The sequence below is a fragment of the Ovis canadensis genome, chromosome 2 (genome assembly GCF_042477335.2).
Source record: "Ovis canadensis isolate MfBH-ARS-UI-01 breed Bighorn chromosome 2, ARS-UI_OviCan_v2, whole genome shotgun sequence".
Classification (NCBI taxonomy): domain Eukaryota; kingdom Metazoa; phylum Chordata; class Mammalia; order Artiodactyla; family Bovidae; genus Ovis; species Ovis canadensis.
Window position 1 is genome coordinate 217,084,705 of NC_091246.1, and position 10,508 is coordinate 217,095,212.

At 34.7% G+C, this 10,508-nt stretch overlaps 1 protein-coding gene across 8 annotated transcripts in view; it reads right to left on the reverse strand.

Annotated features, from left to right (window-relative positions):
* The window catches only part of KANSL1L (KAT8 regulatory NSL complex subunit 1 like), a 134,153-nt gene that overhangs the window by 14,118 nt on the left and 109,527 nt on the right, over nt 1-10,508 (reverse strand). For all 8 annotated transcript variants that reach the window (XM_069578220.1, XM_069578228.1, XM_069578227.1 and 5 more), the window contains exons 7-8: nt 8,030-8,195; nt 5,356-5,463 (exon numbers count right to left, since the gene is read on the reverse strand). In XM_069578220.1, coding sequence (XP_069434321.1) covers nt 5,356-5,463; nt 8,030-8,195 — 274 coding nt within the window. The remainder of the gene's footprint in view (nt 1-5,355; nt 5,464-8,029; nt 8,196-10,508) is intronic.

Genomic DNA, 10,508 nt, shown 5'->3' on the forward strand with positions numbered 1-10,508 from the left:
CGGTCAGTCGTGTCCGACTCCTAGCGACCCCATGGACTGCAGCCTACCAGGCTCCTCCATCCATGGGATTTTCCAGGCAAGAGTACTTTCCTGTATTTCTTTTGCACAGGCAATTCCTTGTTCTTAGTGCTTTCATTTCTTTAACTTTTTACAGAGGAAAAATTTCAAGAAACATAAATGAAATAATGAACTCCCCGGAATAATGAACTCCCCTGTTCCTATGATTCAGCATCAAGAGTGTTGAACAACCAACTTGTTTTCTCTGTCTCCCACCTGTTGTTTTTTGCTGGAGTATTTAAAAACACATTCCAAATATTGCCTACATATATATCAGCTTGAATCGAATAAACTAATAGATAAACTGTGTTTATGTAACCACATGCATTATTACATCTAACAATAATTTATTAATATGCAACAGTAAGTCCATGTTCAAATTTCTTGTCTGAGAAACTGTGTGTGTGTGTGTCTGTGTGTGTATACAGCTGAGTTGTTAATGAGGATCTCTTAAGAGGCCTACAGGCTGCATCTGGCTGATGCAAGTATAAATATTTTTACATAGATATAATTGTATCACTTGTTTTTGTTCAGTCCCTAAATCAAGTCATGTCCAATTCTTTGTGACCCCATGGACTGTAGACTGCCAGGCTCCTCTGTCTATGGGGTTTCCCAGGCAACAGTGGAGTGGGTTGCCATTTCCTTCTTGAGGGCCCCTTCCCGGATCAGGGGTTGAAACTGTGTCTCTTTCATTGGCAGGTAGATTCTTTACCACTGGAGCTCCCTGGAAAGTCCCAGTTGTATCATACATAGAAGTAAAACTTTTGTCCTTTTAGATCACTCACCATTCTTGGATAAATGTTTATATCCTTAGATAAACTTTTACAATGTTTTTAAAAATGTTATGTTCCACTGGGTTAGACAGATAACCATATTACTATTGTTCTCCAAGTTGTTTTTAATTTTTCATTACCACAAATAATGTTAAGTATATCTGTGAATAAAGGTGGTTTCATATTTAGCATTAGACTGGGTTCTTGGAAATGGATTTATCAGGTCAGAATAAAGTTTAGTAAACGTTTATTGTGAACAAGTACAGAAGTTTTAATGAGATTTAAAGAAATTAATTATTTAAAGGCCTTATAATGCATTTCAGGAGATCTTCCCACCTCAGGGATCGAACCAGTGTCTCTCAGGTGGGTTCTTTACCACTAGCGCCAAGGCTATAACAAATGCATTTCACAGTACTTCCCAAAAGGCTTGTATCAATTAATTGTACCTGAAATGTTTGAGGGTACTATTTTTGCTACACTTTTGCCAGACTGATGATTATAATGTCTGATATTATTAGTGTAATTGGAAAAAGGAGAAACATCTAGCACAGTGTCTGCCACAGATACCCAGTACATGTTAGCTACACTTTTTCTAAATTTACTTATCTTTAAATTGAAGGACAATTGCTTTACAGAATTTTGCTGTTTTCTGTCAAACCTCAACATGAATCAGTCATAGGTATACATATATCCCCACCCTTTTGATTAATTAGCATTTTCATTATCATTGAATACATCTAGTTTTTCTTCTAATTCTTTTAAGATACCACCTTTAATAGTTACCTCTTTAATCTATCTGGAATGTATTTTACTGTTCATCCACCTTAAATTTGTTTTAAGGTGCTATATGACAAAAAGATCTCGTTATTTTACCAAAAAGTCATTCCTTAATACCTATGATTACAGAAAAAAAGTCATTTTAAACGTGGTCTCTGAGCAAGACTACTTGGATTTGAATCCTGCATCTACTACATTTTAACCGTGATTTGGGAAAAATTAGTCAAGCAGAAAATAGCCTATAGCCTGACATATTATGCAGAACAGTTTAAAAAATGCTTTAACAGAGCTAAACAAATGTATATAGGACATTTGAGCTCATAGCCACCTTAACTTCTTTTTTCTAAACAAATCACTTTCATACTTAATGGGAAGGCCACCAGCTTGAATAATCATCTTAAGACAGAATGATAGATTTTTTTTTCCATCAAAAACTGTTAAATAAGATTTTTTTCAACAGAAAAGAGATGTTAAGATAGGAAACTTCTTTATGTCTTGCATTAAAGGAGTGGGAAAATGACTTTAAAGGTTTCAGCAGCCCACTGTGGCTCCTTTGCCTGTGTGTGAAAGGGCTTCCCTGGTGGCTCAGATGGTAAAGAATCTGCCTGCAGTGCAGGAGACCTGGGTTCAATCCCTGCATTGGGAAGATCCCCTGGAGAAGGGAATGGTCACCCACTCCAGTATTCTTGTCTGAAGAATTCGTTGGACAGAGGAGCCTGATACAGTCCATGGAGCCAAAAAACTCAGACACAACTTTGCCTGTGTGTACTGAAAACTTACAGGGTTGTGCAGATAAAGCCCTTTAATACTGTACTAGTGTATAAGGAATGCTTCATAAGAATCGTTTACTATTATTTATTAGTTAGGCTATCATTTCCACACTAATAGGAAATATCACTCATATAATAAATCCTTGGGCTTATTTCTGGGCTTTTTATTTAGTTCCCTTGGCTTCTAACAGCATCACAATGTTTTAATGATTATACCTTTATATTCGGCTCATATCTGATACCTTATCAGTTCAGTTCAGTAACTCAGTCATGTCCGACTCTTTGCAACCCCGTGGACTGCAGCACGCTAGGCTTCCCTATCCATCATCAACTCCTGGAGCTTGCTCAAATTCATGTCAATCGAGTTGGTGATGCCATCCAACCATCTCATCCTCTGTCATGCCCTTCTCCTCCTGCCTTCAATCTTTTGCAGCATCAGAGTCTTTTCAAATAAGTCAGTTCTAATCAGGTGGCCAAAGTACTGGAGTCTCAGCTTCAGCCATCAATCCTTCCAATGAACATCCAGGACTGATCTTCAGGATGGACTGGTTGGATCTCCTTGCAGTCCAAGGGACTCTCAAGAGTCTTCTCCAACACCACAGTTCAAAAGCATCAATTCTTCAGCACTCAGCTTTCTTTATAGTCCAACTCTCACATCCATACATGACCACTGGAAAAACCATAGCTTTGACTACATGGACCTTTGTTGGCAAGGTAATGTCTTTGCTTTTTAATATGCTGTCTAGATTGGTCATAACTTTTCTTCCAAGGATCAAGTGTCTTTTAATTTCATGGCTGCAGTCACCATCTGCAGTGATTTTGGAGCCCCCCAAAATAAAGTCTGTCACTGTTTCTCCATCTATTTTCCATGAAGTGATGGGACCAGATGCCATGATCTTCGTTTTCTGAATGTTGAGCTTTAAGCCAACTTGTTCACTCTCTTCTTTCACTTTCATCAAGAGGCTCTTTAGTTCTTGTTTGCTTTCTGTTCTAAGGGTGGTGTCATCTGCATGTCTGAGGTTATTGACATTTCTCCCAGAAATCTTGATTCCAGCTTGTGTTTCATCCAGCCCAGTGTTTCTCATGATGTACTTACTCTGCATATAAGTTAAATAAGCAGGATGACAATATACAGCCTTGACATACTCCTTTCCTGATCTGGAACCAGTCTGTTGTTCCATGTCCACTTCTAACTGTTGCTTCCTGACTGGCATACAGGTTTCTCAGGAGGCAGGTCAGGTGGTCTGGGATTCCCATCTCTTTCAGAATTTTCCACAGTTTATTGTGATCCACACAGTCAAAGGCTTTGGCATAGTCAATAAAGCAGAAATAGGTGTTTTTCTGAAATTCTCTTCTTTTTTGATGATCCAACAGATGTTGGCAATTTGATCTCCAGTTCCTCTGCCTTTTCTATATCCACCTTAAACATCTGGAAGTTCACGGTTCACATATTGCTCAAGCCTGGCTGGAGAATTTTGAGCATTACTTCACTTGTGTGTGAGATGAGTGCAATTGTGCTGTAGTTTGAGCATTCTTTGGCATTGCCTTTCTTTGGCATTGAAATGAACACTGACCTTTTCCAGTCCTGTGGCCACTGCTGAGTTTTCCAAATTTGCTGGCATTTTGAGTGCAGCACTTTCACAGCATCATCCTTTAGGATTTGAAATAGCTCAACTGGAATTCCATCACCATTTCTGACCTTTATGTACTGACACCTTATAGAACTTTTAAAAGTTTTATTGGATAGTCAACATTTACTTTAAGAAGAATACCTCTGGGATTCTGATTAGACTTACATTATAAGTTCATTTGAGGAAAAATGACACCTATAGTTACAACTTTTCTTTTGACAGGAACAGAGTATTTCTCTCCGTACAAGCACATATACTCTTCTGTTCCTCAGTAAACTTTTCAAGTTTCCTTCATGTAATTTCTTGTTAAGTTTAATCCTAGATATTTTGTATTTTCATTGTCAATATGTCTAGGATAATTTATTGTTTTACAAATTCTAATGGGTTATTTTGGTATTTATAAAGGCTACTTGTTTTTTAAGTTTATTTAAAGATCTGTTACGTTCCAAAACTCCACTTCTAACAGGTATTCACATTCAGTTGATTGCTGAGTTTTTGAGGGAGATGATGATTTCATCTGGAAATGTTTTGTGTAACATTTTGATGTTGAGAAATACACAGATGTATTTTCTTTCTTTTTTTGCCTGCTTCCAAGCACAATGTCCCCATCCCCAATTTAGAGTTTCATTAATTTTTCAAGTTTTATTTTGCGTCTTTAGTGTTTTATTTAAAATTCTTAGAAACTGATACATGATATGAGTATATAAACATATTCCCCAAAATGACTAACAATACTATTTATTGAATAGTTCTCCACTTTCTGATTTACAATTCTTCCTTTAAATAATAAAGAATAAGCTATGTAGTCTGCTTCATGAATCTACTTTGCGAAATGTAAGCAAAATGGAAGCTATTCTAATGTTTATAGCTTTCTGTAATGTTTTTATATGTGGTTGGGCTAGATTCTCTCAATATTTTTTCCAGCAATTCCTTTTACATTTTCCCATTAATTCTTTCAATGGGCTTTATAATTATTTTAAATTAACCAAATTCTTTTAGAACTTCAAGTTACACTGCACCAAACATAAACCAATAGGAAGAACTGATATGCTAATTATTCTTACCATCCAGTAGTTCTGTAGTGCTGTTTTCCCATGTTTATTTAAATTTCCTTTTATATTTATCAATAACATTTCATAATTCTCATTCTATATTCAATAAGTATTACACATTTCCTATTAGGATTACTGCTGTGTATTTTCTATTTGTGTGTGATGTGTGAAAAGTGAATATTAAAAATTAAGGATTTACATTCATTCCTTTGTTAAATTTTATGTCCTTAGCAAAAGTAATAAGTAAATAAAGATGTAAAAAGTATATAAAGTACAAGATTTATAAGTAACATACCAGGTGATGGAGATATGATACAGTCTCCTAAAAATTTATTTTCAGTAAGATCTCCTTTTATTTCAGTTTTTTTTAACAGTGTTTCAAAGTGAAAATGAAGAGGCACATCTAGAAAAATAAAGCAAACAAAAATATTTTCAGTGAAATCACTCTTTATACTGTCCCATATTAAGATTTAGAAAAATAAGCGAAAGCTTGAAATGTCACAACTATTACAAGTGACAAAATATTATTTCCAAGTGTAAGCAATATTTTGGAAATTACTGATTATGCATAATAAATAAACACTAGTTATGAACAATTTTGTAAACTAAAATAGTACATAAGGTGAACAAAATTATAAACATTAAATACTACTTGCAGATGAAACACATGCTCCCAAAAGGTCTTTAATAAAATATACAGTCAAACCTAAGTCCCTTCCTCCCACCCCTACAAACTCTGCATTTGAAATAATGAAGTTTCCAAAAGACATAATTATACAAGTTTAGTTACTTGAAGGAAAAAGACTATAATTCAGATGCAACCTTTTATGAAAGTGTCATTTCACATTCCCTTAGTTTACTACTATTATGAATCACAAAATTAAATCTACTTTTACAAAAAATCAAAACATACTGACAAACTAATTCTCTTCTTTTAAGCAGAGACTTAGGAGAGTAGTTCAATTCACTATGTTTATATTCCATACTCTCACAACCAAAAGAGAAGCTAAGTAAATAAAATAGATGTGCTTCACATTTATTAACTAAAGTGTATTTTCTTCAATCAAGAATGCAAAAACAATCATCTTAAAAAGCATTCAATAGAGATACCTAAAATCTTTCCTAAGAAATATAAAGAAATATTCTATAAAGTGGTTGATTTATTCAAAGTTTTGCTACTGAAGATATTTTTAAGAACTAATTATGAATGCATAAATTAACATAGATCCAGAAAAAGTCTCAATTTTAAACAAAGACGTAGCTTTCCATCAAAATAATGTATTTTAATAGCAGATCCATACTCAAGTGTGGAAAAATATGCATACAAAAATGGGTTTTAAGTATCATCTTGGAAACTTCCCCATGGGGCAGAGGTAAGATAGCTTTCAGTGCTATCACTATACAAAGACCATAAGAAAACTATATAACAAAATGAAAATAAGAATAGAAATTAAATATACTGCCTAAGCATTACAGGATTCTGATATTTCCAATTACCAAAACAAGTTTCTCCAAAGAAATATCACCTATTTATATAGGTGTATCTATTTATATAGAGTATCACCAATTCTACCACTGTTCTTTAGTTGCTGAAAACCTGACATAAGTAGGGAAGGTGCTTGTTCTACTCATATACCTTCCTTAGAACCCACCCTGTACCCTGTGAGCTTTTATTAAAATTTCGTAACACTTTATTCCACTTAATAGTTTATATTTCAGTTGTCGAATTGGAATGCAAGTACCTTGAGGGATTTATTTGTATTCATTTTCCTATTATACCTAGTATACAGCAGGTATTCAGACTTTTATTAAATGAACACAAGAAGAAATAGATAACCCTAACTAGTAGGTAAGGAAGCTAATCTTACTTTATTAGATGTAACATTAGTAGGATGAAAGATACTTATGCCAGATCTCAGGTTTTTTAATCAGAAACGAATTTACTAATAAAAAAACAGGAAGTAAAGAGTATGGCTAGGAGTATGGCTCTGGAGAAAGACAACTTCAGGTCAAATCCTGTCTCCATCATTTACTAGCTGTGTACTCTTGGATGAGTAACTTAACATCTCTAAGCTTCAATGTTCTTATATGTAAGATAAAGACGACAAAAATCACTCTCATAGGGTTGCAAGAATTAGAGGAAAATGTAATGTGCTTATAGGATCCATTGTATTCTAAGATCAAATGTTGGCTGTGTTATTATTGTCATAAATATTATTTTTTCTTTCTTTAAGGTTTCCTCAAAGATACAGTAGAACAGCTACTACAAGGAGCTTACTTCAATGTATGGTATAGCTAAGAAACCACTGTAATACTGGTAAAAACCAAACTAAGATTCAGGGCAGGAATAGGTACAAGAAATGGTGCTTTACAAAGAGGAGCAGTCCCTGGATGATTAGAACCAAAAGCTGAAAAGGAAACAAAAGCTTATTTGAGATATCTTCCCATAAAGAAATGAACTTGAGATAACCAGTGTGAAGAATGTTTTCTTTTTTTACCCTAAACATTTACTTCAGTTTCAATGTACATAAGACTGGAAACAGAAAACAGAAAACAGGAACTGCAGAGAAACTTAAAGCCGTGTCAGGGACATAGGGATGTAATGCCTCATCCGCTCCGTTGTAGATTACTGGTATTTCTGAGGTTCAAAAGTTGAGTACGTCTAAAGATGGACAATTTTCTTCTCTGAAATTCAATGCTGATTATAGATGGGGGAATACTATATGGCGGGAAAACTCCATGCCAAAAAAGAAAAAAAAAAAAACACATTAGGAAAAGAACCCTGACTTATTGAGAAACATTTCAATAGCATAGCCATATTGTCAATAAAATGATAAAAATTTAACACTCAAAGGGAGATCAAAAGCTAAGTACTTTGCAAAGTTAGTCAAAATGGTTTCCAAGGAATTAAAAAATCAACTTGCAAAGACAGAACATTAATTCATTAATTAATTTATAAGGAGGTTTACCTGATGGCAATGATAGAACAGAATGGAAAGAAGAATCTAACTCTGATACATGTTCTGTTAACATTTGAGACTTTGAATTATGTTCACAGCTACTCCAAATTGAAGCTGACTGCAGGCAAGGCATCTGTGTGGTGTTTAAAAACCTTGTTTCTTTTGAAGGCAAAGTCTGTAAGGAAAAAAAGAATAATAATTTAAAGACTTCATTTTTTTTTGGAAAACTGATTCAGAGAGAATATAACAGTTATAGTACAGTGTGTGAATGACATCAGCAAGAAGTCCTGGATTACTGAATTACCTTGGGGAGAGCACTTTATGAAAAAGAGAAATGAGTTTGAACAACTTTAGGTCAAAAGAAAATGATTACACTTCAGATTAGTGAGACATGCAACACTGAGCAGGTACCATGCTAGGAAAAGTTGTGCTTACAGCGGACCCTTGAGCACAGGCTTGAACGATGCAGGTCCATTTATATGCGGGGTTTTTTCCCACTTAATAGGTACTATAGTACTGTGTGAGCCATGGTTGGCTCAATCCTTGGATGCTGAACCACAAGACAGGGAGGAAGGCCAACTGACTATAAAGTTACACATTACCTTATACCTTTTTTTTTTTTGCTGTGTGGGGGTTGATGCCTCTAACCCCACCTTGTTCCAGGGTCAACTGTACTATTTTCCTCCTTCTAACCTGTTATAACCAATGAGTGAAACTAGAGTCTGCTTTGAATTATAATGCCAGGCAATATCTACACTGGAACAACAGTGAAACACTATGAAGAATATCATATACTCACATTAAATAAAACTGAATTTAAAATAAAACATTACTTACATTACTATATATAAAATAGACAGCCAACGGGAATTTGCTGTATGGCTCAGGAAACTCAAACAGGGGCACTATATCAACCTAGAGGGGTGGGATGGGAAGGGAATGGGAGGGAGGTTCAAAAGGGAGGGGATATATGTATACCTATGGCTGATTAATGTTGAGGTTTGACAGAAAACAACAAAATTCTATAAAGCAATTATCCTTCAATAAAAAAAGATGTATAAAATATGCAATATGTTACATGAGTCTGAGTTTAAGGTAAAGTTAAAATTCCAGAAATCTCATGAAAACCATGTTGCTAAATAAAAAAAGTTACGCTGCTACATTAAAAACATATAATGTTTAAATGTTGGGTTCTTAAATTATTTTTTTCTGGTTATAACTAACTGGGCTTCTCTGGTGGCTCAGATGATAAAGAATCAGTCTGCAATGTGGGAGACCCAGGTTCAATCCCTGGATCGGGAAGATCCCCTGGAGAAGGGAATGGCAACCCACTCCGGTATTCTTGCCTGGAGAATCCCATGGACAGAGGAGCCTGGCAGCCTACAGTCCATGGGGTCACAAAGAATTGGACATGACTGAGTGACTAACAGGGCAAATAAGGATATAACCAATGAAAAAATCTATAAAACAGAAAAAATATTTTAAAAATTAATATGAGTTTACTTGCATTCCTTCTGTTACCTCTTACCTCCACCTACTACAGTATCATTAGGACTCTTTTTTTTATGAAATGATATTTAAAATGCTCATAATAACAGAATTTTAGATGCTATTAAAAATTTACTTTGTAAACTTATATTAAGTTTGTCAACTTTCTAGAGTTTGAGTTTCCTGGCTAACTGGCATGTTTTCTCTGTGTTTTGACAGAGAGAGGCATAGCCATCCCTGCCATAGCATTTAACTAGATTTCCTTTGGACTGTGAGCTCCTTGAAGGTTGGGACTATAATTTGTTCAATCCTGTATTCCTGGAACCTGACACAATCCCTAACATATGGTTGAAGCTTGAGTGCTGACCAAATGCATTTTATCTCATTTGCTCTTAAAAAAACTTAAGTGAATAGAATTTTCAAATACATGTGTCCCTGAGACTATTCCACTGGGGGAAAAACAGTTCCTGTTAATATATGCTAAAATTTATCATGTAATAAATTTATATTTGTTTATATTGCATTGGCCAAGACTTAGGTCTGCTAATCATACCCAGCTGCAAGAAGTCTAGGAAATGCAGTCATTATTCTGGGTGGTCAAGCAAATTGATGATTTTGTAAGAAAATATAACACGTGGGACATGATAATAAAGCTGTGAGTTATTTCCAAAATTTATTCTAATGATGCTATATATCTATGGGAACAATTGCAATTTCTTACCTTTACAAGATGCATTGGTACTTGTGACTCACTCTAGAATTATTTGTTCTTTTATGATGTAAAAAAGATATAAGGAACAATTATTTAAAATTACAAAGAAAAAAATGTGCTAACCTCTTTTTTCCATGTACGGCTAGAATGTTATAAATAAAAGGTGATAAAATCTGAATATTTACCATGTAATTAGTTTTCTCTTGCTATTTTTCCAAATCCAGGAAACCCATTAGCCAATTTGAAACTATCCTAAATAATTATGGAGACAAGTGAGGGGCATCTAGG